The sequence below is a fragment of the Liolophura sinensis genome, chromosome 13 (assembly GCF_032854445.1).
Source record: "Liolophura sinensis isolate JHLJ2023 chromosome 13, CUHK_Ljap_v2, whole genome shotgun sequence".
Taxonomy (NCBI): Eukaryota; Metazoa; Mollusca; class Polyplacophora; order Chitonida; family Chitonidae; genus Liolophura; species Liolophura sinensis.
The window spans coordinates 13,141,872-13,168,011 of record NC_088307.1 but is presented as its reverse complement, the minus strand read 5'-3'; the positions used below and the strand labels follow the sequence as shown (position 1 = coordinate 13,168,011).

Here is a 26,140-nt window from a genome sequence, read left to right as displayed (position 1 = left end):
CGGAATCTGAGTTGCAACAAAAGTCCAAAACAGCCGTATTTCAAAACAATGAAATTCGATTAGGTTTAGAATACGATTTGTTTATGTGATGTATCATTCTAATGAGAAGGCTCTCTGAAACAACTCCAGACTCTCTTAGTAATTCAAAGCGATACTGTGAGTTAATTCTGATATCCACTTTAGTTTTCTGTTGTATTGTAAATTTTGTAACAGTCGCTAAACTAGGGCTTTCTTTAGATGCGAAAAACGTCAGACGGCATGAAGACTTGAAAGTCTAAAGGTAAAAATGACATACTCACTTCTTTCTTGTCGTCCTTCTGACTTATCTGCAACACCCTATGATAGAGAAAGATTTCTCAATGTCAGTTGTAGATTTGTTGCATTGCCAAACGTTTGTGAGAGGCCAGCTATTTTGATTGTTTGATAGGGTCGCTTACACAAGGTTTCAGTGTTTCTTGCAAATGTTGGGTACAGTTTTAATATCCATTTTCGGAAATGGTCAAATTCATAAACTTGTTGAAGTTATACTAGCTCAGATGGTTGAAAAGCTGTTTCGCTGCCACTATCAAACCCTTGACCAAGAAAGACCAAAGTTCGAATCAAGCTATCGCTACTCAAAAGGTTCCGTCACGTACCTGGCGCAGTTGATGGTTTACAACGGGCATTCCAGTTTCCACCACCCACAAACCTGACCGACGTCTTAAAAGTTATTTATTCATTTTATTTTATCAAGAATATTTCACTTATACAACAGCGGCCAGCTTTGTGACGTGAGAAACCGTCATATAAGTGAAAAATATTTAAGCACAGCTTTAAACATTAAGCGTGTAAACTTGTGAGAAATGCGAAAAAAAAAGAATTCTAAAATTCTCTTTAAGCATCATTGCTTAAGCTTTTTGAAATGGATAGACAAAATTTGTAAGTTTTGTAACAAGAGAAATAAAGCTCCTTAAAACTGTGAAATTAATAATCTCATTATGCCCATTTGAGGTCCCCTGTTTGAGTCTATTTCTCGTTAGTTTGCCTGCTACTTTCTGTCTCAAAGTTTTGTCAACTACAAGTTTCGACCAGGTTTCTTTCAAACATAATTTTGACCCCTGTACTCCTATGTTGTGAAAAAAAAGCATACAAACCTTGGCTTGAGATGTCGCTGCTATCCAGACAAGCAAGCCGATCGCAACAGCGGCCTTCATGGTTAATGTGTTGATAACAGCGATCCAAGACCGCCAAGACTCGAATCTTTATAGCATTACATTTACTTCGATCTTTATACACTTAAAAAATGTTTTGAAATGACCTTGGCTTACCGCTGCTCAAACAGTACTTTCTGAAAACCAATAAAACCTGGTCATATGACAGAAAGTGCTAAGGTGAAGGATTTGCATTACGGACCTGCCAGAAAGCACCTGCCGACATTTGGAAACATAATTACTATTTGACGAATTCTTGTCAGTGGCGCCGTACGGTTATGGTGTGTTCAGGTGAAGTCAAAGGCAGGTGTTCTAACAAAGTTGATATGTTTTTCTGTGTCCACTTAATCTATGAACAGTAAGCACAGAAATCATACAGCTAGTACGTTTGTGTGCGGATGGTGGAACTCTTTTTGTTTCATGAAAATTTTTTTATAAAAGTTATAGAGAGCAGAACTCTTAAAAACCGCCAATTTTAAAGACATGTACTAGAAAAACACACTGACTGAAAGCCATAACTGAGAGACAGTGAGACAAAAGGCTGGTGGTGGCAATTCAATCTTACGAAAGAATCATTAGGCTACCCTTGGATAGTAGCCTAAATTTAAATGGCATATTTCATTTAGATTATGGGGTATGGGGTTTCTTGGCAGAATTGTAAAACAACATTATGATTCGGGGAATAGTGTACTTTCAAAACATGAGTTTGGAATATACTGTAATTCAGCATTGTTCGACATTTGGATTTATTCATCCATCTTACAGGGCCACTTGATTTGCATATTCTTTTTTATGCACGTGCTTTTCACACTGTCCACGGATCCGTCAGTTCTATAGATGGATATGCACAACCATGGCCCTGTACACGTTGTGAACAAAAGCTCTACACGAACCACGGCCCTGTCCACGTTGTTAACAAAAGCTCTACACGAACCACAGCCCTTTCCACGTTATTAACAAAAACTTTACACCAAGCTAGCCCTGTACACGTTGTTAACAAAAGCTCTACACGAACCACAGCCCTGTCCACGTTATTAACAAAAACTTTACACCAACCACAGCCCTGTACACGTTGTTAACAAAAGCTCTACACGAGCCACGGCCCTGTATACGTTGTTAATTAAAAACTCTGCACGAACCACAGCCCTGTCCACGTTGTTAACAAAAACTCTACACGAACCGCGGCCTTGTACACGTTGTTAACAAAAGCCCTACACGAACCACGGCCCTGTCCACGTTGTTAGCAAAAACTCTACACGAACCACGGCCCTGCCCACGTTGTTAACAAAAGCTCTACACGAACCACGGCCTTGTACACGTTGTTAACAAAAACTCTACACGAACCACGGCCCTGCCAAAGTTGTTAACAAAAGCTCTACACGAAGTTAAACATTTTAGGAAACGTGTATCATTAAATTAACAGACAAAAACTATTGTGGATCCTTAAACAGGTTTAGGACAATGCAAAATTAGAATTGAAACGCCAAGGACATAATAAACAAGTATTCACATGAAAGTTCTAGACTCTCTACACTACACACCCTCATTAGAAATTCTCTTTTTGTCACTAAGCCCTTTTAGAGTTTCGATACCTGTAGGGTTTTTGTACTGTCGCTAAAACTTTTTTTGAGATGTAATTGATGTTTACTTTTTAAGCACACCCAGGAAGTCGAAGGCAGTGCCGGTTGTAAATATATATAATGCCACGATTGTCTGATTCGTAAACGTAGTTTTTCAACACTCGACATTGCTCTTGTTTGGTTTCTTAACAGTACACAGGTGCATCATGTCGCGAGTCCAGAAGAAAATCGAAGCGCATATATACAAACACAGCTTGTCAGCCTTGAGCTGTTTATGAAGTTCTTCGTGAGTGAAAAGAGAGTGTAATGAAGTATATGTATAGACTGAATATATAGTCGATTTAGTAATAAGACAGCAGGAGCGCACGTGCAATCTTGTATCAATGAAATTACAGAATCTTTTCCGTATGTGATAGCCAGTCGTTCAGTACTTGAGTGGTGGTCAGTAGTGGATTGGCCCGTTGTGTATACACTCAAAAAGTCTGGTTGTTAATTTTAACATAAAGTCTGTTATCTGAGCGATGCTGGAATGTATTCTGTTATTATAACACAATATTCTGTCATATTCAATATAATATTCTGTTATTCTAATAGAATCTTTATGTTGAATTAACCGAATGTCTGCTGCAATAACAGACTACATTCTAGCATCACTCAGACAACAGATTTTCTGTTAAAATTAACTTCTCGTGAGGTCAACCGTTTAACCTCTCTTAATGCAAAGACACAAATGAAATAAGATATACTTTTAAACTTTATATGGGGCACTTTATCGATGTATATATATACAGCTGGTTTAGTGTTGTCTTTTCCTTATATCCGTTATGTTTGGCTGATCGATCTGCTTTGCACGCTTCAGTACAGATCAATTGTCCTTTACCAGTGATACGCATGTACGAATTCAGTGTCCAGTTTTACACTAGGAAGTTTGTCAGGTACATGCTGGAGGGCGGTAGTATTCCTCGGGCCCTGCTTGTTTTCTTCGGTCAATACACCTTTCGAATATCGCCGATAAAACGAAACTAGTCATTTTCTGCGTGGGGGCCTCCGTGGCCGAAGTGCTTTAGCATCTCACCAATGCAGTGTGAGTTCCAGTGCAGTTCATACTAAAGTTCCTATAGGTCGTACGTGGGAAGGTCTGCCAACAACCAGCGGATGATTGTGGGTTTCCCCAGGACAATCGTTTCCTCCCACCATAATACTGGCCGCCGTCTTCTAAGCGTAATATTCTTGAGTACGGCGTAAAACACCAGTCAAATAAATAAATTAGTTGAATTTTCTGAGTATGCGTCATAACCTATATGTTTTTCACAGTTACAACTTCATTTATGTGTGATACTTATCTGCCCTACTCATGTTTATTCATCTTTCATCAGATGATGAAAAGGATATGGGACAGCCTTAGGGCTGGTATATTACATGTGACAACTTTATAGTGTACAAAAGCTGTTAAAAATGTTCAAATCAAAATGTAGCAGCTAAAAACACGCAGTCAAAAGAGACTGATAGAAATTTTATATCTGAACTTTAACCTGTCGCTCTCTGGTAATGTCAAACTGGGAGGATTGACAACTCGATACTTTTTGGGAAGGGGCCCCACACGTGCGCTATATATGACGTGTTTTCATTTCTTTCTTTTTTTTATTGCGTCCTTTGAATAAACGCCTGTGGCTTTACGTCTGTAAATCAAGTATCGCCTACCAAAAACTCTCACAAGTTCCCCCCAGGAATAATTCCCGCTTCACTTGACGAGCTTCTTTAAGACCTGTTCACATTCTTGCAGATTTTCGGGAGGCAGTTGTGCTCATCCTCTGAGACCGACTTTCTTCGGTAGAACGCTCTGGTGTAAAAAGTAGACATTTTAATTCTATGCTTGAGTTTTATCTTTAGGATAGAATTAGCATCCTTTTGTTAAAGGTGTCTCCCTATCGCGGCAGAGATCATTTTCCCACAAAGTGACGTGAAGAAATCATTTCTCTTGTGCGAGGAAGGTACAGGTCAAGGAAGTTGCTCAACATTATGTCACGTGATCCATCAATTTACGTGGGACTGTTTAATTGCATCTGCTAATGGAGCTTTAAAGCAATCCATAAATATTAAAACCGCCTGAATAGATTGGGGTTTTTTTTCTGTTGTTTTTTTTTTCGGAAAATTAAAAATGTTCATGTGAGATTAATATGTACTAAATTAAGCGTCGATTTTTTTGGACGTCGGTTATCCTACTGGGCATAATTTCATCAGAAAAAGTTACCTCTACTAAGAATTTTCTTGTTTTTGCCTGTGGTATCTACAAGCCATTCAAATACCTAACAAAACCTAAAAAAAATTCTGACAGGTAATCATCCAGATAGAGGCCTATCGTCGCAGTTTTAACGGGGTGGTTTAACAGTTCGGACGCCAAACGCGACATCTGGGACTCTGTGCATTACGGTGTGACAACGCACTTGGATTAGCTGGAATTGTAAGTTGAAAAATGAATGACAAAAAGGTAGTATAACTATCGTGCACAATTTGTAATTTCCTTATTACTTTTTATTTCGGGATTTTATGTTAACCGTGTAACGATATATTACGTTAAATCTCTTCGCGTCAACAGATGAAGGTTTCATTCGATAAAAACAACATATGTATTCACCCTACTTCATGTGAATACACTGTAAAAACTAATCTGTTAAAGTGGTAAAATAACAATTTTTCTGAGTGATGGAAGAATAGGTTATGTTATTGCCGCAAAATGTTATTGTTATATACGACAGATCTGTATTGCTACTCAAAAGGAATACTTTTGCAGGTGTAACGGGATACTGGGTTTTAAATGACATACTATTTTGTTGGGATGGCATAGTCAGTTCCATAGCATCATTCAGTAAACATAATGCTATGTTAAATTTAAGAGATAAGATGTTAGAGCCGAGCTTAGCACGGATGCGGCTTCACATCAGACGCTTTGTCAAGGACAAGTCCAGATGCGGATGTTTCTCATTCCTCAGTAGGTGAAATAAATCCAAGTGAAATATTCTCAAGGTACGGAATAAAAGTACTAATAACTTACTGTTATAAAAATAAACCCTAGGACATGATTATATATGCAAAATATGTCTCTGTACTGAGTGATGATGCAACGGACCAGTTCACAGGACTATGCTATGGGTAGGCAAATGGCAAAGCAATTGACCAAACTAAACCAAACCAGTCAACTGAATATAGAGATCAATTAAGTTATTTATATAAATTAATAAATTAATTCCAGAGATCGCATTAGTGATGTTAAATAAGAGCCATGACGAGAAACAAGACAATAATTTTTTTCCATCAGAATCCTTTCAATAAGTTTCAACAAATTCAGCATTAAATAGAACATAGAAATAAAAAAATTTCTTTAAATAAATTAATATAAATGATAGCATTGCTGATATTGAATTAAACCATGACAAGAAACAAAAACCTAATTTTTCTTTTCAATCAGCTACCTTTCATTAAGTTTGAACAGTTGCAGTATGAAATGGTACATCAGAAATTTTGAGCAACAATCTTCGATAATGTTAATTTTTTATTTGTTGCATTCAGGAAGTGGGAAACTAGGGATCAAACATGCCTGTATTCTCAAAAAATAATGTGTTAAATTTAAAAGAAAGCATGTCTGCTTAAGTGACGATATAGCAGGAGATTATGCTACCATGAATTACGATAGATTCTCTTAAATATAGCACACATATTCTAGGAATTGAATATGGCACAGTACTATGTAACTATAACAGAAAAATTCTAGCAACAGAATTTCTGTTAAAATTGACAGATTATTTTTGGAGTGTACCCCTGACTTGACGCTTAGCATAGCATGGTACTTATAGGATGGTGTCTTAGACATGCTTTAACATTAACCAACCCCACAATAAGCTGTATTCAAGTTTCGCCGAAATCTCGTGAACGCCATGCGAGATTTCGACAAAACTTCGGCGCAACTTCAGGCTAACAGCATCTACACTGGATTTAGATGGACGATTGATGTACCTCTTGGTAAAATATTTATTTTTCAAAAACAGACAAACAAATAAAGAGAGGCTCCCGACGACATTATATAAAAATAATAAATATAGGAGTGCATATTATGGGTTGAGATGATGTTTTCAGTAACACCGTGCACATCAACAACTGGCCTGCAGCTACCAGGATGTCTCCAGTGTCACGGCATTTGTCATTAATTTACACTTCTCTGAACATTATGTCATGTAGGGCCTGCACATTTTGATGTCTTGATGACTTAATACATAAATACTTCCACACACGAAGCTTCAGAAAAAAAGTTCTGCTTTTTGGGGATGTAAACAGGTATATTTGTCTTACATGTGCAACCCATTACAATTATTCAACCGTAAACGTGCACAAAGATTTTATTTCTCTTATAAAACGTGCAACAATGAGTTTCCTAGAAGACATATGGACCCCAAGAACTGTGCAACAATGAGCTTCCTAAAAGACATATGGACCCCAAGAACTGTGCAACAATAGGCTTCCTCAAAGACATATGGACCCCAAGAACTGTGCAACAATGAGTTTCCTCAAAGACATATGGACGCCACGAACTGTGCTACAATGAGCTTCCTAAAAGACATATGGACGCCACGAACTGTGCAACAATGAGCTTCTTAAAAGACATATGGACCCATAAGAACTGTGCAACAATGAGCTTCCTAAAAGACATATGAACCTCACGAACTGTGCAACAATGAGTTTCCTAAAAGACATATGGACCCCACGAACTGTGCAACAATGAGTTTCCTAAAAGACATATGGACCCCAAGAACTGTGCAACAATGAGCTTCCTAAAAGACATATGGACCCCAAGAACTGTGCAACAATGAGCTTCCTAAAAGACATATGGACCCCAAGAACTGTGCAACAATGAGCTTCCTAAAAGACATATGGACCCCAAGAACTGTGCAACAATAGGTTTCCTAAAAGACATATGGGCCCCAAGAATTGGGCAACAATGACCTTCCTAAAAGACATATAGACCCCACACTTGCAATCAAAACCAATAAAATCAAAGACAAGCTTTTCAAATGGACATATCGAGTCCACGTGTACATGCTGACGCTCTTTAACAAATCATAAAAGTGATGTACTCTGGCTATATTTAGAAAGGCTCTAAGCCAACCACTGTTACTGAACTGTTACAGATCTGCAGGATGAGCTTTTGACTTATTGATTGAATGATTTATTTTTCGCACATACTTCATTGGTACGATGGCAGCCATTATTATCGGTGGTGAAAACTGGAATGCGTGAACAACTGACATTTGGCAAGCCACTGACAAACTTTACCACATGTGGCATGTAGATATGAACACCGTACTGGTGGAAGACAAATGGTCTTCTGCCAATGTTACACCTCAGAAACGGTTACGCCAACGGTGACGAACACTTAATGTCCCCAAGGCCAAAGGCACAGGCAGAGCAGATCAGCTTCAGAGATATGACTTAAATGAGGTTGGGTGGCCAAGGTGGCTAGCATGACCCAAGAGCCTTTCACCAATGCGGTCGCTGTGAGAAGTCCATCTCATGCTGGTTTCTTCTCCGGCTGCACTTGGGAAGGTCTGCCAGCAAGGAGCGGATGGTCGTGGGTTTCCTCCGGCCTTAGTCCGGAATTCTCCAAACATAATGCAGGCCGCCGTCGTATAAGTGAAATATTCTTGAGTAAATCACATAACAAATAAATAAATAAATAAAAAAATAAATAAATGGGGTTGGATTGTTGTAGAAGGGCCCGCTATTGTGGTGGTTTTGTGACGAATATGACGTCCAAGTTTTTCTTTCATAGCATAATTAATGTTAACGATACCCATAAATATGCCCAAAACCAGTTAAATTACAGCACTTGCGGTGGTCTCATTAATTTGACGGCCATATGTAAGTCTAAGATTTTGGTACTTCTTGAATTTGCGTCCAGTACACAGATCGAGGCCAATGTAAAGTGTCCGGGGGTGATGCTTCATGTCTGGTGTTTCTGACATAGCTGACAATGTTTCTGAGGCAGCATTGAGGTGTATGTGATAGAAAATGTAGGACACTTTGGTATACCAAGCAGCGACAACAAATTATACCAGTAAAGACGCTTTCATTCTTTTCTTGTCAGTTTTATACTGAAAGACTTTAATACGAGATTAATGTTAGAATTATATTTTCTGGAATTTATACCATTGTCGTCTCTACCCAGATGATATTCGGCATACGTTTCGAGGTTGTACTGTAAGAGTGTAATACAGGAAAACAATTCTTATAAAAAAAAACTATTTGACGTCAGTTCACCTCTATTGGTTCAAACTCCGCATTTTGTTCCGTTTTCAATGCCTCCCCCCCCCCTAAAATGAGAGAATATGTTCCACATTTTTCAAAAATAGGTTTACTCTAGTCCAACATTAGTGCTTCACTTTAATAATATAACGGACTACGACAGGGAGAGCAAAACCAGAGTAGCGTAACCGGTGAAAGTCGACCTCTGGTCAGTTGACTTGAGTGGTTTTTTTTTCTAACTGTTCATGCAAATGCTTTGAGTAGTGGCAAATTACAAGCTCCCTATTACCATGACTTAAGGATAATTGGGGAAGAAATTATGCAATGGTGTTGATTACAAAACAATTAAACGTCACTCGACTGCAAGTACTCAGAATGTTGCATTGTCATTTCTTTTTAAAACAGTTTAACAAGATGCCGTTGTTTGGTCAGTTTGACCGTAAGGTGTGCGTCCAAGTCGGTGTGGTGGGAGTCATTGTCTTGATGGCTCTGGTCTGTGTGGTGCAACTCTTGAGCATGTCCTCTGGTGACCTTGACACAGAAATGGCCCACGAGACGCGCATGCGCAGGCAGGTGAAGATTGATTATCCGAGTCTTAGTCTCCCCACGTACATCAGAGACATGGCCCCATTACCAGACGTCAGGAACATCTCCATGCAGATCAAAGTAAAAACTGGCTTCCGGACGTTTGACACAAAAAGCGGAAAGGTGAGTTATTCTGTGATTCAGAAGATCCAGTTGGATGTTTTTCCTGAATGTTTTGGATTGGGGTAGTCATGAATAGTCGTCCCAATTTCATGTGTTTATTGTGTTTTCTTTTATATTGTCATCATCAAGTAGAACCAACCCAATTTCATGCGTTTCCTTTCTCACATTTAATGTGTTTGGTTTTCTTTTTTTTATTACCGTACTCAAGAATAACCGACCCAATTTGATGTATCTTTTGTATGATTGGCATACTAAACAATAGCTGGTCGAATTTGAAGTGTTTTGTTATAATTTTGGATTGGCGTTCTCAAGAATAACCCACCCAATTTGATGTTTCCTTTTTCATGATTGGCATGCTCAGTTTTAGCTGACTAACCCAATCTAATAAGTCTATTTGTTTATTGGATTTGCCTACTTGATATTTGAATTATCTAGATGTGTTTCGTTATTTTTGCATTGCCGTACCCACTGTTAGTTGGCCACTTTCGATGTGTTTCGATATATTTTGCACTGACGTACCGCAACGTAGCCGGCCCAATATCTTTATGTTTACTGACATACATTTAGGCGTACATCTACAAAAGCCAGACCTTCATGCTGTAGCTTCTCCTTATGTATAGCAATTCACTATATTTAGGTTAACTAGATCTGAAGCATCATCAACAGGTACCCAAGGACGGATTCGATCCGCTCCCCCTTTTCAAATGGAAAGGGATATTCTTGAGTTTGGCGTAAAACTCCAATGAAACAAATAAACACATAAATCAGACAGTTCAAACCTCAGCACCATTCAAGATCGTTGTTTCTAAAAACAAATAAGGGCAGTGAAATGAAGTAAACAGCTGACTTTGCTTTCCAAAAGGCGGAAGAAATAAGTGGATTTGACAAAGAAATGTCCGGATAGGAATGGGATAGGATAGGTTGATTGTTCATACAGCAGGCATTCCGGTGTCCTACGGGCATAAAATACTGTCCACGGTGGTCTGTTGTGTGGTTTGGCATGAGGTTCACTGTAGACTTGCCTTCCCATCAGTGAGGCAAATGCCTCACGTTGGGAGAGCTCGACGGTACAGAAGTGTTTGGTTCACTCCGGTTTCCTCCAACAATAAAACGGCCTTATCTTTGCATGTGAAAAATTCCTGCTTAGCATGAAGTGAATCAAATAAAACAGTAAATATAGTGGTTTATGGAAAAACGCTTATAGACACAAACTGACATAACCGGCCCTGACTGACTTCACAGGCACGTTGGATTAACCCTCGCTCTAATGGGCCGTGATTCGCCGCAGGAGGTAATACAAAACGGAAAGTCAGGGTGGATTTTAATTAGTGAACACTGCTGAGTAGATTATTACATTAAGTTGGACTAAGTAACTTTCTTGTCAGGACTCCTTTAAATAAATTTTTTTATATGATTTAGATCATATAGCGGCATAATTAATTGCACGGTGAATAAATTAAAATACTGTTTTCCACATCCGCAGCAACAATGTAAAACTCAGGGACTAAAAATAAGTGGGCAAAGGGGACCCTTCATATAAGTGGCTGGAGGGGACTCCTTCATAAAGGCAAGCTTCTTAAGTAGCAGGAGGGACCCTTCATAAGTGGGTGAAAGGAACCATTATAATTGAATGGATTGTACCTTCATAAATGCTCTTATTGGCGTGGAAGGAACCATTATAAGTGGCTGGAGGGCATTGTCACAAGTAGGTGGAAGGAACCATTATAAGTGGCTGGAGGGGACTGTCACAAGTAGGTGGAAGGAACCATTATAAGTGGCTGGAGGGGACTGTCACAAGTAGGTGGAAGGAACCATTATAAGTGGCTGGAGGGGACTGTCACAAGTAGGTGGAAGGAACCATTATAAGTGGCTGGAGGGGACTGTCACAAGTAGGTGGAAGGAACCATTATAAGTGGCTGGAGGGGACTGTCACAAATAAGTGGAAGGAACCATTAGAAGTGAATGGAGGGGACCTTCATAGGAGGGTGGAAGTGACCCTCATGTGTGAGTGGAAGGGATCTTCATAGGAGGGTGGAGGGGATCCTCATGTTTGGGTGGAATATGAAATTATGTTCACGTCAATTCACCCTCCCTTTCAATATCAAAATTGTGATAACAAATAATATATTGATCACTTCGTGTGAAATATCACTTTTTTTCTGAAAGTCTGATATTTGATTGTTACATACACAGTAAATATTGTCGCTTTGTAGTTTACTTCTCAGATGTTCACACAGACAATTTGTGCGAAATCTAAAGTTCGTCCCTGTTTTAAATTTGGACTTTTCCCCTACGTTTTTGCTGGTACAATGCCTAGAATGTCGGCGTTCGTGAAGCTGACGGGAAATTATTGTTGAACCTATCTTCGTTTTTTTCAAAACGCGATATCAGTCCAGTTTTAACAGTCGTCTGAAGGAGAAACAAAATACTCAGCGAAAGAATACTTCGTGTATTTTTTATTATTATTTTTGCCTTATTAATCTCTCTTTTGACAAGACATTTCACCTCGATTAACTGTATTTGCATAGTCATGGTAAAGGTGTAATTGCCACTCAAACATACAAACATAATGATGTAAAGTTACATTTAAAACGAGTGTATGTCCATGTGTACAACATCCAGATATTGTGGGCAGATACTGAGATTTCATACAGTGATTGTCACGATGTCAGTGTTAATCGAGGCATGGTGATATTTGTGTTAAATCACACGCATGACTGATCGACACATTTGATGGAATGTACACCTCGCTTCAGGGAGCATATTTTGTGTGCAGATACTCCACATTTAGAACATTAGAGACGCATGCATGCCCACGATTCGTCTCGTCTGTACTGAGGGCCATTAGAGCTAATCGAATTAGTGTGTCAGATCGCAAACACATATGCTGCTCTGTTATTGTTGTTTATATGCTAAATGCCTTCGGGTTTATACAGGCACGAAACAATGTTACTCAATCTGTATGAAATGACCTAATGTAAAATTTGTGCTCATCGTTATTTTTTTTTCTCAAAAAATTTTATGCTTAATGTCCAAAATTTAATTTTTACATAACTATGTAAAAAAACTTTAAAGCTTGCATATTATTAAAGAAAACTGTATCCATGCATCTAGTACAGTCAAACCAGCAATATTTCCTGTTTTGAGCTACCGGTATTTATACAATAAATCAGTCTAAACGTTTTGTTTGAGCCAAACTGATAAATATATACAATTAAGAAATGAAATAATTTGTTTACTTTAACGTTACTTTTTCGTGAGGTTTCATGTTCTTGAAATTTTAGCTCACTTTCACATGTTAAAGTAAAAGAAAGCTAAAATATGAGGATCATCATACAGACAACTGAAAACTATGTGTAAAAATACTTTCATTTATTTTTTTAAGAGTGTAGAAAGGTATTCAAATATATGAATTCTGTAGAGGGCTTTTTGGGGCCATAGTGATGGTATTTAGGAACTCTGACGTCACATCACCTTGTTTCCCTGATGTTCACCAGAAGAAAGGAGTATTTGGGAAACTTTTATCAGTCATCTTTTACTCACGGGTTAAAATAGTTATTACAACATTCGGTGTCGTGATTAAAGTTGGGGAAACTTCCTGTGACGTCAGAGTTCCTAAACTCTGATAGTATGGTCCATAAAGCACACCATGGAATTCAAAGGTTTAAACGGCTTTAGCTCTCTTCACACAGATCTAAAAAATTAATGAAAGTATATTTATGGATAGTTTTAAGTTGTCTGTATGATGAACCTTACATCAAATTTTAGTTTCTTTTACTTCAACGAAGCTCTGATAATCTCTAGAGTATGTTCTACAGTGCTCTGACTATCCCCAAAGTTTGTTCTACTGTGTTCTGAAAATCTTTTGAGTATGTTCTACTGTACTGTGACAATCCCTAAAGTATGTTCTACTGTGTTCTGACAATCCCTGAAGTATATTCTACTGTGCTCTGACAATCCTTAAAGTATGTTCTTCTGTCGTCAGACAATACTTAAAGTATGTTCTACTGTCGTCTGACAATCCCTAGAAGTATGTTCTACTGTGGTCTGACAATCCCTAAAGTATGTTCTGCTGTACTGTGACAGTCCCTAAAGCATGTTTTACTGTGTATTTTCAATTAACATGTTCAGCCCAGACTCTTTAATCGTTTGTCGTAAATAAGTAGGGCCAAATCCACGTTTCCGCCATATCACTTCAAGTCCTTTTTTTACTCGCTCTCAATAAATCTCATGTTCTTAAAATGAAAAATAAGATAGTCGTCCATCAACAAGGAGTTCCTAACTACACTAGGCAAAATTGATCCCTCTCGACCCCTGAGAAAGTGGGGCGCACTCTTCTAACAGTGTTTTAATATTATTGCAATGCGCCTGACAGGGTAATCTCCCTAGCAGTTCAAAGGTTTGAATTTAGAGCCTCTGCTTGGAGAATTCACAACCATGCATACAGTACCTGTAGAACAATGGTGGTAAACTGTACTGGGCTACATTTATTGTCGGATAAGGGAAGGAAACAAAGATCCAGGACTCCATGGATTAATAAAATGTTTTATCTCAATCTAGAATTTTGATTAACATCCAAAAAAATTGCAAACCTAATTCTGCTTTAGTCATGGTGCTGGAGAGCGCATAAATTGCTACTTCTTATTCATTTAGCATAAAACCCTGACAGAGGTAATTTGACGAGGACGTATTTCACCAGTTATCAATGACCATTTGCCAACTACCACACTTTCATCACTGTCTGGTTTTACTATCTGTGTTGTACATCTTTAATTATTATAAGACTTTCCTTCTGTGGCCTTTCAAATGCTGTGTCCATTGACGAGAAATAAATGTACTGATACAGTCAAAACTTATCACCACTTATATATATATATAAATATCTCTACTCTATTTATGAGGAATACACCCCCAGGGCTCTCCCTTAACCTACGTGCACCTTCCCATCGCCATGTGTTAAATATACTGGATTTTAATAACGCACTTTGTCGAGGAAACTTTGGATTACTTTTTACTCAGGTGTAATAAATTCAGACAGTGTCGTTTTTAGCTATAACAGCGGGAAACCTCATTTAGGGTTAATCACCTTACAATGCATGGTTTACTTGCTCCAGAGAACAACATGACCAGAATTCTCCAGACAGTTTCAGTCATTGTTCGGAAGATTTTAATTTTTTTTTTGTAATTAATTAAAGAACAACCTGAAACATACAGATTTTGTTGACGCCCATGCGGTTTTGGTGTAAAGCAGTCTTATTCAGTAACTGACACGGGCCAATATCCCAAGCACCACCAATCCGCTTTGTGTTCTTTCACAACTATATTTCACCCAGGGCCTGTCCGTAGCCCTAAGTCACCCGCGCATGATACTCTGTTTTTTTTTTTTTTTTTTACTTCGTATATACATAACATAGGGCATGACTTTTAAGTTATTGTCCTTTCTACCTCCAAAAAAGATGTCTTTAAAAATGATCTGCTTAAGATGTGGGTCACTATCTCATGTAGGTGTATAGCTAATAGCTTTATACCTCCGAGGTGCTCAACGACCTTATAAGTGTAGGTTAAATTAGTAACATTCTTTTTATAGCATTATAATTGTTAATCAGGTGTCCGACGTGAAAAAGATTTACGTACCTCACAGTCAATGCGTAAAATTTAATGTCCAGAAAATATCTGATATTTAACAGCCTAAGCCTTGTAGGACCTGACCTATTCTTAAAGAAAAATGTAAAGGAAAAAAAAAAGAAACAGGAATGAAATCGTCATTGTCAGACACTTTAGCGAAAACCGTATATGAAGACAGTGTCACTTAATTGTTAAAACTTATATATATATATCTACAATATGGGCTTTACTAACCTATCCGTATCGTCACAGGGACTATTTTTAACCTTTACATTTGCCTATTACAAAAATTCTAGCGTCGTGTTACACAAACATTTTTCTGGTTGTGAATACACTCTGTATTCTGTCAGACGGATCGGAAGCTAGAGGCCACGTGATCCCCTTAGTAACAAACGGCATGGGTGAGAAAAAGGTTCTCTCAACGTTATTGAATAGGAAAATGCCTATTTTTGAATCGCTGTCCGCGATCTTGTATCCGTTGGATTTGTATAATTTTCAGCTTTCGAGATTGCTTGAGCTTCTGCAGAGCTTTCGGGACGTTATTTTGTACAACTAGCTCTTGCTGGCCTCTTGCAAAGTGGCAAAAAGTGGCCTTTTCCCCACTGATGTAACATTAGGCGGTCATTTTGTGTGAAACACGAAAGGGTGGTCACGTTACCCCGAACTTCCGACCCGTCTTACGGAATGAAAAGCCTAATGACACTGAAATGAAATACCATTGACTTTGTCGGCAAACACCAGTATCGATATGACCCTTTCAGGTGGGTGGTATTTTTATCCGAATAAAATGTACTGCCGATTTAGTTGGATAAAGAAACTTTCGATTGATTTCCATTGTTTTTGCGCACACACAAATATGATATCTCTTCCACTAGTCTTGTCTCCATGGTTGTCATGAGACAGACGTTAACAGACGTCCTTGGAATCATCACGTGACTCGTAAATAATGCGTTTTGATTGGTTTTTCAACCAATCAACATATCCTATAATTCACCCAACTCATTCGGAATCTCATCGGTTGATCTGTTCATGCTTCATTGCATTTCAGTTCCTCCCTAAATACAGTCGCAGACAACTGCTTTCATGGACAATGGAGTGCAAAGTCATTGTGTGTGAGTCCAAGTTAAGTCTGAAATCAGCAAACTCAAGATGTTCACTTTTTTATGTGTCTTTGTTGGTCAATTTGTTGTCGAATCGCTATCATCGATTTGATTTGAGTGAGTAAGTGATTGGGGTTTAGCGTCGTGCTCAACAAGTTTTCAGTCATCTGACGACGAAGGAATCCTTTTGGGTGTATGTAATGTACCTCCTTGTTGCAGGACGGATTTCCACCGCTCTTTTATCTAGTGCTGCTTCACTGAAACGACTTACCGAAGGCAAGTAAGACGCCCCGCCCGAAGCCATTATACTGACACGGGTCAACCAGTCGTTGCACTATCCCCTCCATGCTGAACGCCAAGCGAGGAAGCCACAACTTTCTCTTTTAAAGTCATTGGCGTGACTCGGCCCAGGATTGATCATGGATCTACAGCTCCCGAAGCGGACGCTCTAGCGACTGTGCTATCCGGGTCGGTAGATTTCATTGTTGCCAGAAGAAATGAGAGTACCGGGCGTAAACCACCTACCTTTGGCAGCTCTAGCGTTGAATTATACGTGATAAGTATATAACACAAAAAATGTCAAGTCTGTAGGAACGAAATCTTGTTATCACTGATCTACGGGCATTCAACTGGGTGTCAAGAAAAAGCTGTATTTGAAAAAAAAAGCTGCATGCTGATAACTGTTAAACATCACTTAAAATTGGAGAACATAATTTTATCTTGGTATTTAATATCGATATTAGTAGTCTTCAATAATAATGTAATAAAAAAGCCATATTGCCTCAGTAGGGATTCCAAAACAATCCACGAAAATGCTATTGGCGGAAATGTGTTTTTGCATCCTGATTATAAAAATGTACCTATTTGCAAAACTTGAAATATTTGAAATGATAATTTTTGACAATTTTATTACATTTATCGCTTTTAGGTACTCTTTAATATATCACAGTGTTTTAACGCTTGATACCAAAACATTTCCAGTAACGATAATTTGAATAGGGTAAATTCAGCATAGTCATTACCTGTTTTTTTATCAGGTCTTAGTTGTTTTGTACAAGAATACATGTAGCTTACTAAAATACGTTTCGAAAATACAGGCACTGCGAAATATATAACAATAGAAGGAAACGTTACACACGAAAATGATATAACTGGACTCCAGCATAGAGCAGAATATTAAAGCCCAATATTTCTGAACATTTATCATCTCACTACATAACTTTGAAATTCAAAGCAAAAAGAGATGTTTTTTCATAATGTCTATTTAATCAGAACCTATTTCGTCAAAAACAGCATCAGATTTTTTGGGTATGTAAAATAATGATGTCATTAACCTGATTAAAAAAAAAGCCTTTTAATAATAATTGAAATGGAGATGTACAGTTTTTATATAGTGACAGTTGTATAAGCCTTCCCTCAAAGGTTGGGTCCTTGTTCATTTGTTTACGTGTGAATTTGCTCAGGAATTCGCAGCTCATCTTATCTTCGAGATCTGACACCAGATCACTCTCAAATTTAATTTGTCGCTTGCCTAATGGGCAAGCTGTCGTATTAATCAAGATGAATGCCACAGCACAGCCTAAAGCGCAACCTTAAAATAAAATTGACAAATAAAACAAACACCCGTTCCTCAAGAGAAGGAAATCAACAGCTACATAACCCCAAGCATGAATGACTAAGACAAATATATGAACGTTTGACAAGGTGCGTTCTACAGCAGCAAAGAAAATAACATAAAAAATGTATTTCAGAAGCTTTTATGTAACACACGTAACGTGTTAATTAGAATCCCATGTACTGTGGAGGTGCTTGAGGAAAAATCATATCTTGACTGTGGATATGCCTTCAATGTGCACTTTATTGAGAGGTGCACATTTAGAAAAAGAGTTCACACACATCAGTCCGAATACTTATACTTTACTTCAGATTCAATTGGAGTCAATAGTTTTAATTAAAGCGAAGAATATATGCCCGAGAGCCTGTTCACGTTTTTGCCCCAGTCCTTTGCTTGAGCCGGGACTAGAGCCTGTGTATTCATCGTCTTGAATTAGATCGCAACGTTGGATATATGAACAGTGGCAATCCAGGTGCAGCTTATATATATCTGGATAATCGGCAACTTATAAACTAGCATGCTACACCATAATGATTTCAATCATTCTCCTATATATAACATTCGTTGGGTCTTTTCATAATCATTGAAAAATCTTAACAGCTTCTCTTCGCATGACTCCGTCCTATTTTCGTACTGTATATACTTTCTTTGTACCTTTGCGGTTTGTGTTGACCAATGATTATTGGTCCCGAAAGTAAATTTCGACTGGTATACGAGTGTCTGTTTGGACGTATAGTATGTCAGTTTAGTATGTCAAATTCATCAAACCTCCTAACTTACAACCACAGTTGTGTCAACAACGACGGGATTCAAACACGTTCATCAAACCACCTAACTTACAGCCACAGCCGTATCAATGATGGCGGGATTCAAACACGTTCATCAAACCTCCTAACTTACAACCACAGTTGTGTCAATAATGGCGGGATTCAAACACGTTCATCAAACCGCCAAACTTACAGCCACAGTCGTATCAATGATGGCGGGATTCAAACACGTTCATCAAACCTCCTAACTTACAGCCACGGTCGTGTCAACAACGGCGGGATTCAAACACGTTCATCAAACCGCCTAACTTACAGCCACAGTCGTGTCAACAACGGCGGGATTCAAACACGTTCATCAAACCTCCTAACTTACAGCCACGGTCGTGTCAACAACGGCGGGATTCAAACACGTTCATCAAACCGCCTAACTTACAGCCACAGTCGTGTCAACAACGGCGGGATTCAAACACGTTCATCAAACCTCCTAACTTACAGCCACAGTTGTGTCAACAAACGGCGGGATTCAAACACGTTCATCAAACCGCCTAACTTACAGCCACAGTCGTGTCAACAACGGCGGGATTCAAACACGATCACCAAACTTCCTAACTTACAGTCACAGTTGTGTTAACAACGGCGGGATTCAAACACGTTCATCAAACCGCCTAACTTACAGCCACAGTCGTGTCAACAACGGCGGGATTCAAACACGTTCATCAAACCTCCTAACTTACAGCCACGGTCGTGTCAACAACGGCGGGATTCAAACACGTTCATCCAACCTCCTAACTTACAGCCACAGTCGTACCAATAATGGCGGGATTCAAACACGTTCATCAAACTTCCTAACTTACAGCCACAGTCATATCAACAACGGCGGGATTCAAACACGTTCATCAAACCTCCTAACTTACAGCCACGGTCGTGTCTACAAAGGCGGGATTCAAACACGATCACCAAACCTCCTAACTTACAGCCAAAGTTGTGTCAACAACGGCGGGATTCAAACACGATCACCAAACCTCCTAACTTACAGCCAAAGTCGTGTCAACAACGGCGGGATTCAAACACGTTCATCAAACCTCCTAACTTACAGCCACGGTCGTGTCTACAACGGCGGGATTCAAACACGATCACCAAACTTCCTAACTTACAGCCACAGTTGTGTCAACAACGGCGGGATTCAAACACGTTCATCAAACCTCCTAACTTACAGCCACGGTCGTGTCAACAACGGCGGGATTCAAACACGTTCATCAAACCTCCTAACTTACAGCCACAGTCGTGTCAACAACGGCGGGATTCAAACACGTTCATCAAGCCTCCTAACTTACAGCCACAGTTGTGTCAACAACGGCGGGATTCAAACACGTTCATCAAACCGCCTAACTTACAGCCACAGTCGTGTCAACAACGGCGGGATTCAAACACGTTTATCAAACCTCCTAACTTACAGCCACAGTCGTGTCTACAACGGCGGGATTCAAACACGAAAACACGTTTTCCTTTCCATGTGTTTTAACTGTTTCCTGGTTATAGTATACTCTCGCCACGACATGACTATTTAAAAAGACTGCAGATGTAGCGTTCAAATCTTTAGCATTATATTAAAAAAAACTCCAGTTCAAAACTAAATTCTCAGTGAAAAGAGTAAATAAGACAGTTTTGAATTTAAATTCATGTCAGTGGGTGTTTCCATTGACGTTTATATCCTCTTTTTGTTAACTGTATTTCTAGGCTCCAGTGACATTCGAAACATGTGTGCCTAAAATCAGTCGGTCGAGGTGGTGTGCTCATTCGTTTTTCTATAGCATGTCACTATTTTCCTGTAGCCCTAGATGTAGTTGTGCTCGTAAGCAAAGAATGATATGTTTTAAGACAGATTAGAATTATATTCTCGATCGTGTCCATTCTAGTCCATGTTCTCAATTTAAAATCGTACCCTTTTAGTAATCCTTTCTCAAAATAGTCAGTTTATTATTGAGAGATTCAGTACAAGCTTTTAAGCTTGTTTTTTTTTTCACTACTTCACTTTTGAAAGAACAAATTTATCGACAAACAAAAAGCACAGACATCTCGTGAAATTCTGATGTGCATAAAAATTTCCTTAGAGTGGTTAATTTCAGGCATTAGGCCATTAGCTCACTTACATTAACGCCGTCTTTTATTGCCAATTAATTTACCCTTGAGTTATAAATTCCAACCTATATCTGTCAACAAATCTCTTTTGTTAGGAACGTGCATAATATTCCCAACAAATATGCTGTGTTTTGGGCAAAGTCATGCAGCTCAGCTAAGCTATATTTCATATATTCCATCTTCCCTAATTTTACAACCTTTTTGCTCACAGAAGAGGTATTTTCAGTGCAATTTATTCATCGGTTTTGATTTTGGGGACAAAGCTACACTGAATAGGCTGGTTTCAGAGCTTCACAAAAAATATAATTTTGTAAGTTTATACAGACCATGCTTAAATAAACATACTAAAAGTCTTAAAAATTACCATACATGTTGTGTCTCAAGTAAAACTACATGTAGTAAGGCTATTACTATGCCTTAAGTAATGTTATGTAGTTGAGTTAAGCTCTATCTTAGCAGAATTCCTCAGTGGGTTTTTTTAATTTCACATTTTCATTCTCCATTTTCCTCACACGAACTAAACAGATAGAATTTCGTCGCTAATAGTTTCGGTGTTTAATAAAACTGGTCACCTCTCTATTAACGTCCGACGCAACAAACCCTTCTTCAGTCCCACTACATACAAAGGTTACCATTCATGGAAGGTTTCCACGCGCAATGAGTTGCTTGAACTTCTCATTATTGCCATCAATGTGATATTCAAACCGTATATCAACGGTATAGGTATTCCGATGTGTATATTGCCCCCCTTTTGACAGACCTATACCTGTTCTCATATAAATACAACTGCATGCACAAACGGAGTAATTTTCGCCAGGTCTGATCTTTCTCATTCACTAAACGGTACACTGATGATATTCTGTCTTTAAACAATCCATATAAAGACTGTGAAAGATATTTACTTGCCTTCGCTGGATTTAAAGGAAACCACGGACTCTCTGGATGGTACATCTTACCTGGCCCAGTATTTGTTCAAAGACCAAAACGTTTTCCTCTACCGCAGACTTTACGACAAGGGGGATAGCTTCAATTTTGACATTGTAAATTATCCTTACTTGGACAGCAATATACCGAAGGGTCTTGCATGTGGTCTTTATATATCTCGCCTTGTAGCATCTGTTAGATCTTGCGTGTTCTGTGACGATTTAAATCAACGTCACAAGTTATTTCTGCAAAACCTTGTGTGTCAAGGTTATTCCATCAAACGCCCCCATTCAAAGATTCTTCTCAAGTTTTACAATGAGTATAATTCGTTTGTGAGTAAATGTGAACAAACCGTCCAAAATCTCTGGGGTTCTGCTTCACGATTATGTCTAATTCCCCATAACCTGGGGCTAGCGGCCGGATGTTCATCGTGTTGAATTAGATCGCCACATTGTATAAATGAACAGTTGCAATCAAAGCGCAACTGAGATATATATTTTATTATCTACAACTGATGTTCTAGAATGGTACACGATTTGAATACTGATTTCAATCATTCGTCTAGAACACATCTTACGTCCTTCCGACATCACTGAAAACTGTTGACTGCTCCTCTTTGCGTGATACGGCTTAGTAAACGTGTCAAAATAATGAATGAGTCAAAAATGAAGTTTTTCCTCAGTTTTCGGAGTAATTTTGAAACATATTATGACAATAAGAAAAAATTAGGTTTTTCCATGTCTTTTCTTTCAGCAACACTGGGTGTACGTGAGGGAAACAGTGCCGCTAGAGTATGACAATGAGACTGACAGCAAGCAGGACATTCTTCTCTTCCACGGGGCCAGATTCAGTTCTAAGACTTGGGAAGATCTGGGTACCATGAACCTCTTATCTGCCCTAGGGTACCGGGTGGTCGCCGTCGATATACCAGGTTAGCAGACCAAGTCACTCACTGAAAATACAAATGTTAAAATATTGCGAATTTCCGCGTGTTAAAATTATACCACATGTCATCTGCTGTAAAAAGTGAGTGTAAACATTTTAAATATTAATTTGGCATGAGTATTAAATTACATCAAATACCACGGTCAAAATGATGGATTCAACATTCGTAAATTTACGTTGTAACATTACAGTTTTAATAAGGTAGTCATACGCGTTTCTGTACACATTCGTTTTTAATTTGCACAGAAGTAAGTCACATTTAAGGTTACAAAATGTCAAAATGTCACTATTTTACAAGTGTTCAAATGATACATGTTAAATATTGTGAAATGTCGATGCCAACGTCTTCACATGTTCCGCAATGAATGTTTGCAAGCTAAACATCAATCAAGCAATCGATCGGGATGCGACATCGCTGAAAAGCACCGTGATCACACGTGTCTTAACTACTCGTATAGCATCTGGGCTTTCTATTTTATCCAGGTTTTGGTCGTTCCCCGCGTGTCGAGGTGACTGACCGGGTGGAGTTTGTCCGCGACCTGATCCCTGAGTTCGGTTTGAACTGGCCCGTTCTTGTGACACCGTCGATGAGCGGAAGTTACGCCTTGCCCTTTGTGTTCCGCGCTGAACCTCCTCATATCACAGCCCTGGTTACTCTGGCGCCTGTTTTCACCGCAGAGTTCTCCAGACAGCAGTACAAAAACTTCATGGTACGTCGTTCAAATGGTTGAATGATTTCTTGGCTGATTTATTGATTATTTCTTCAAAATATAGATACCAAATTTTGCCGAATAAGCTTAGGACAGGTAAGGGTTATAAATTTCTTGAGCAGGTTATTCATATGGTCCTCTCAATAGAAAAATATACAGCAGTACAGAGATTTTAAGGTACGTTGTGGTTTTTAATCTTTTTTTTTTAATTGGAGAAGTAGCCGTGGAGGTGTGGTTAAGGAGCTTTTCTTTCAAATGTCATACAGGACACATAACGTATATCAGTTCAAACCCATGATTGCGCGTTGAATTTGTAGATTCCTACTGCTCTTGCTGTTTTTGGGGGTGTTGAAGACCATTTTTGTTCCACCAGTGTGCTGTGCATATTTGGAAAAATTCGTCATTACCTTGCCAAAAGTCGGTGGTTTATTCCCTATAAAAAGTGATAAAGTCCTGAGTTAAACATTCGACAAAAATCAACAATCCATTTTAAATGCAGATGTCACATCTAGTCGAATACAACAAGGAAGATGAATTTCCTCAGCTGGCTACTCACGAAGACCGAACTTCACAAAAAAAAACGATTATATATTCTATAGAATGTAGAATTATATAGAATCGACGCTGATTTGCTAATTAAATATCGTAATCCGTGATATGACGAAATAGAAATAAGTGAGATAGACGTTCACATAAAAGCTCATTACATAAAGAAGTCAATGTGCTGCTGTTGTTATCATTGCAGATTCCCACATTAGCGATTTACGGAGAAAACGACCTTGACATTGGCCTCTCCGGTATAACGGAACTTTCGTACATGGGCAATAAATACGCATACATGATACCAGATGCAGGACATGCCTTTTATATCTCTAAGACCCGGATGTTCCACCAGATCCTCTACAACTTTCTGGAAGCTTTGCCAAGCAATTACATATAGTTTATACTGGAGCCATATGACGCAGTGGGGCACAAGCGAGGTAGATTGGAAAAACAGAGATTTAAACCTATACTCAACGATGCTAAGTGTTCTTGACCCACCAAGCTTAAACAAAATACAAAGTGAAAACTTCGTGTAGCTCTTCTCCTTGTGGGATAGTGCTCGATCTACTTATTTGAGGACTGCGTATTCAGGTGTTATGTGAGTGGGTGGGGGAATGTGGAAGCGGGGTAGGCAGGAAGAAGTGGGGGTAGCGGTAGGCTAATGACGAATGCATGGTATCCATAGCATAAATTCATAACTCAGTACGAAACTGCGGCTATTAATACTTTCTTCACAACAACAAGTTGCACAAACCATAAACACGGTATATGTAAAAGCTGGAAAGACTTTTATCTGCGGCTTTGACAAAAGGAGTGAATTATCACGTATTCGGTTGATCCGTTCTAGAAAGCTGTCGCAACGCTGTGACTACCGCAGTCGCTTTGGTGACATATATTCCTTCATTTTCTGTTCTCATGGTCGTTACGCAAAGTACATGATGGGAATGCTTCGCAAAACAACGCGCTGGATCAACATCCCAAAACGGTATAATGTGGACGATTTTTCGGGCTTGACCTAACTAAGGTCGAAACCATCGGGACTTTTATACCCTCGTGTGATGTGGACAGCACAATAGCAGTAAGCCTAATATATTCACTCTGCTTGGTTTTTCATTGTCATTCCAGCTTCTGTTTCAAATGAACACAGATTTAATTGATTGGTCTTCAGTAAAAGAAGTTTAACGCAAAGTTATTATTGGCTTTACTTAATTTTATTTGTCCGATCTGTATGCAGAAGAGCTCTGACTAAAGAAATTGATAGCAAATTACTCACACTTTGAAGTATGGACTCTACCATATGTGATAACAGAGTATAAAAAAGACTACGGCATTAACGGTAAAACCGGAGATGTAAGGACAGAGTGATAGTTGATAATTGGTCACATGTAGACGGTGAAATCCGATCTTTTGTTCGTTTACATGAGTTAAATCTTTCATGTGTTCATGTATAAATGCTTACATGGTAACAACTTACACACTTTTAAAATCCGAGTCTAGAATAACGTACCATTCCTTCGTCATATTAATCTGGTAATTTTAACAGAAAATCTAATAGCTGAGTGATGCTAGAATGTATTCAATATTCTGTCATATTCAACATAATATGTTAATCTAATAGAATATTTATATTGAAGTAATAGAATATGTGTGCTATATTTAACAGAGGTATCTGCTTCACTGGCAACATACATCCTAGTCTCACTCAGACAACGGACTTTCTATTATTATGTCATTATTTTTTCCAGTGTAAAGGCGGGTGGGTATGTCACATTTGAAGGTTAAATATGGCTTCCGGTACAATCCTCATGTTATGCCGGTACCAGTTACATGTTAATTGTGGATTTCCACCTTCTGACAATACATGGGGCCTAGAAGACCATTATCGACGACGCATGCGAGGCAGTTTTACCCGTTCTAATGCTCGTTACTAACAACTTATTTTCCACAAATGTAGTGTACATATCTGCATGTCATACGTGAGAAACTTTGCCAGTAACTTG

The 26,140-nt window shown here is 38.7% G+C and overlaps 1 protein-coding gene across 1 annotated transcript; it reads left to right on the top strand.

The window, feature by feature from the left end:
• Positions 1 to 9,478: 9,478 nt before the first annotated feature.
• LOC135480884 (protein ABHD14A-like) lies at positions 9,479 to 24,537 on the top strand. Its single transcript, XM_064760813.1, has 4 exons — positions 9,479 to 9,772; positions 22,696 to 22,873; positions 23,371 to 23,597; positions 24,343 to 24,537. The coding sequence occupies exons 1-4, from the start codon at positions 9,479 to 9,481 to the stop codon at positions 24,535 to 24,537; spliced, it is 894 nt and encodes a 297-aa protein (XP_064616883.1).
• Positions 24,538 to 26,140: the final 1,603 nt, after the last annotated feature.

Coding starts and splice junctions, on each gene's coding strand:
- LOC135480884 (XM_064760813.1), top strand. CDS start 9,479: ATGCCGTTGTTTGGTCAGTTTGACCGTAAGGTGTGCGTCCAAGTCGGT. Junction 9,773..22,695: donor TTGACACAAAAAGCGGAAAG/GTGAGTTATTCT, acceptor CTTTTCTTTCAG/CAACACTGGGTGTACGTGAG. Junction 23,598..24,342: donor AGCAGTACAAAAACTTCATG/GTACGTCGTTCA, acceptor TTATCATTGCAG/ATTCCCACATTAGCGATTTA.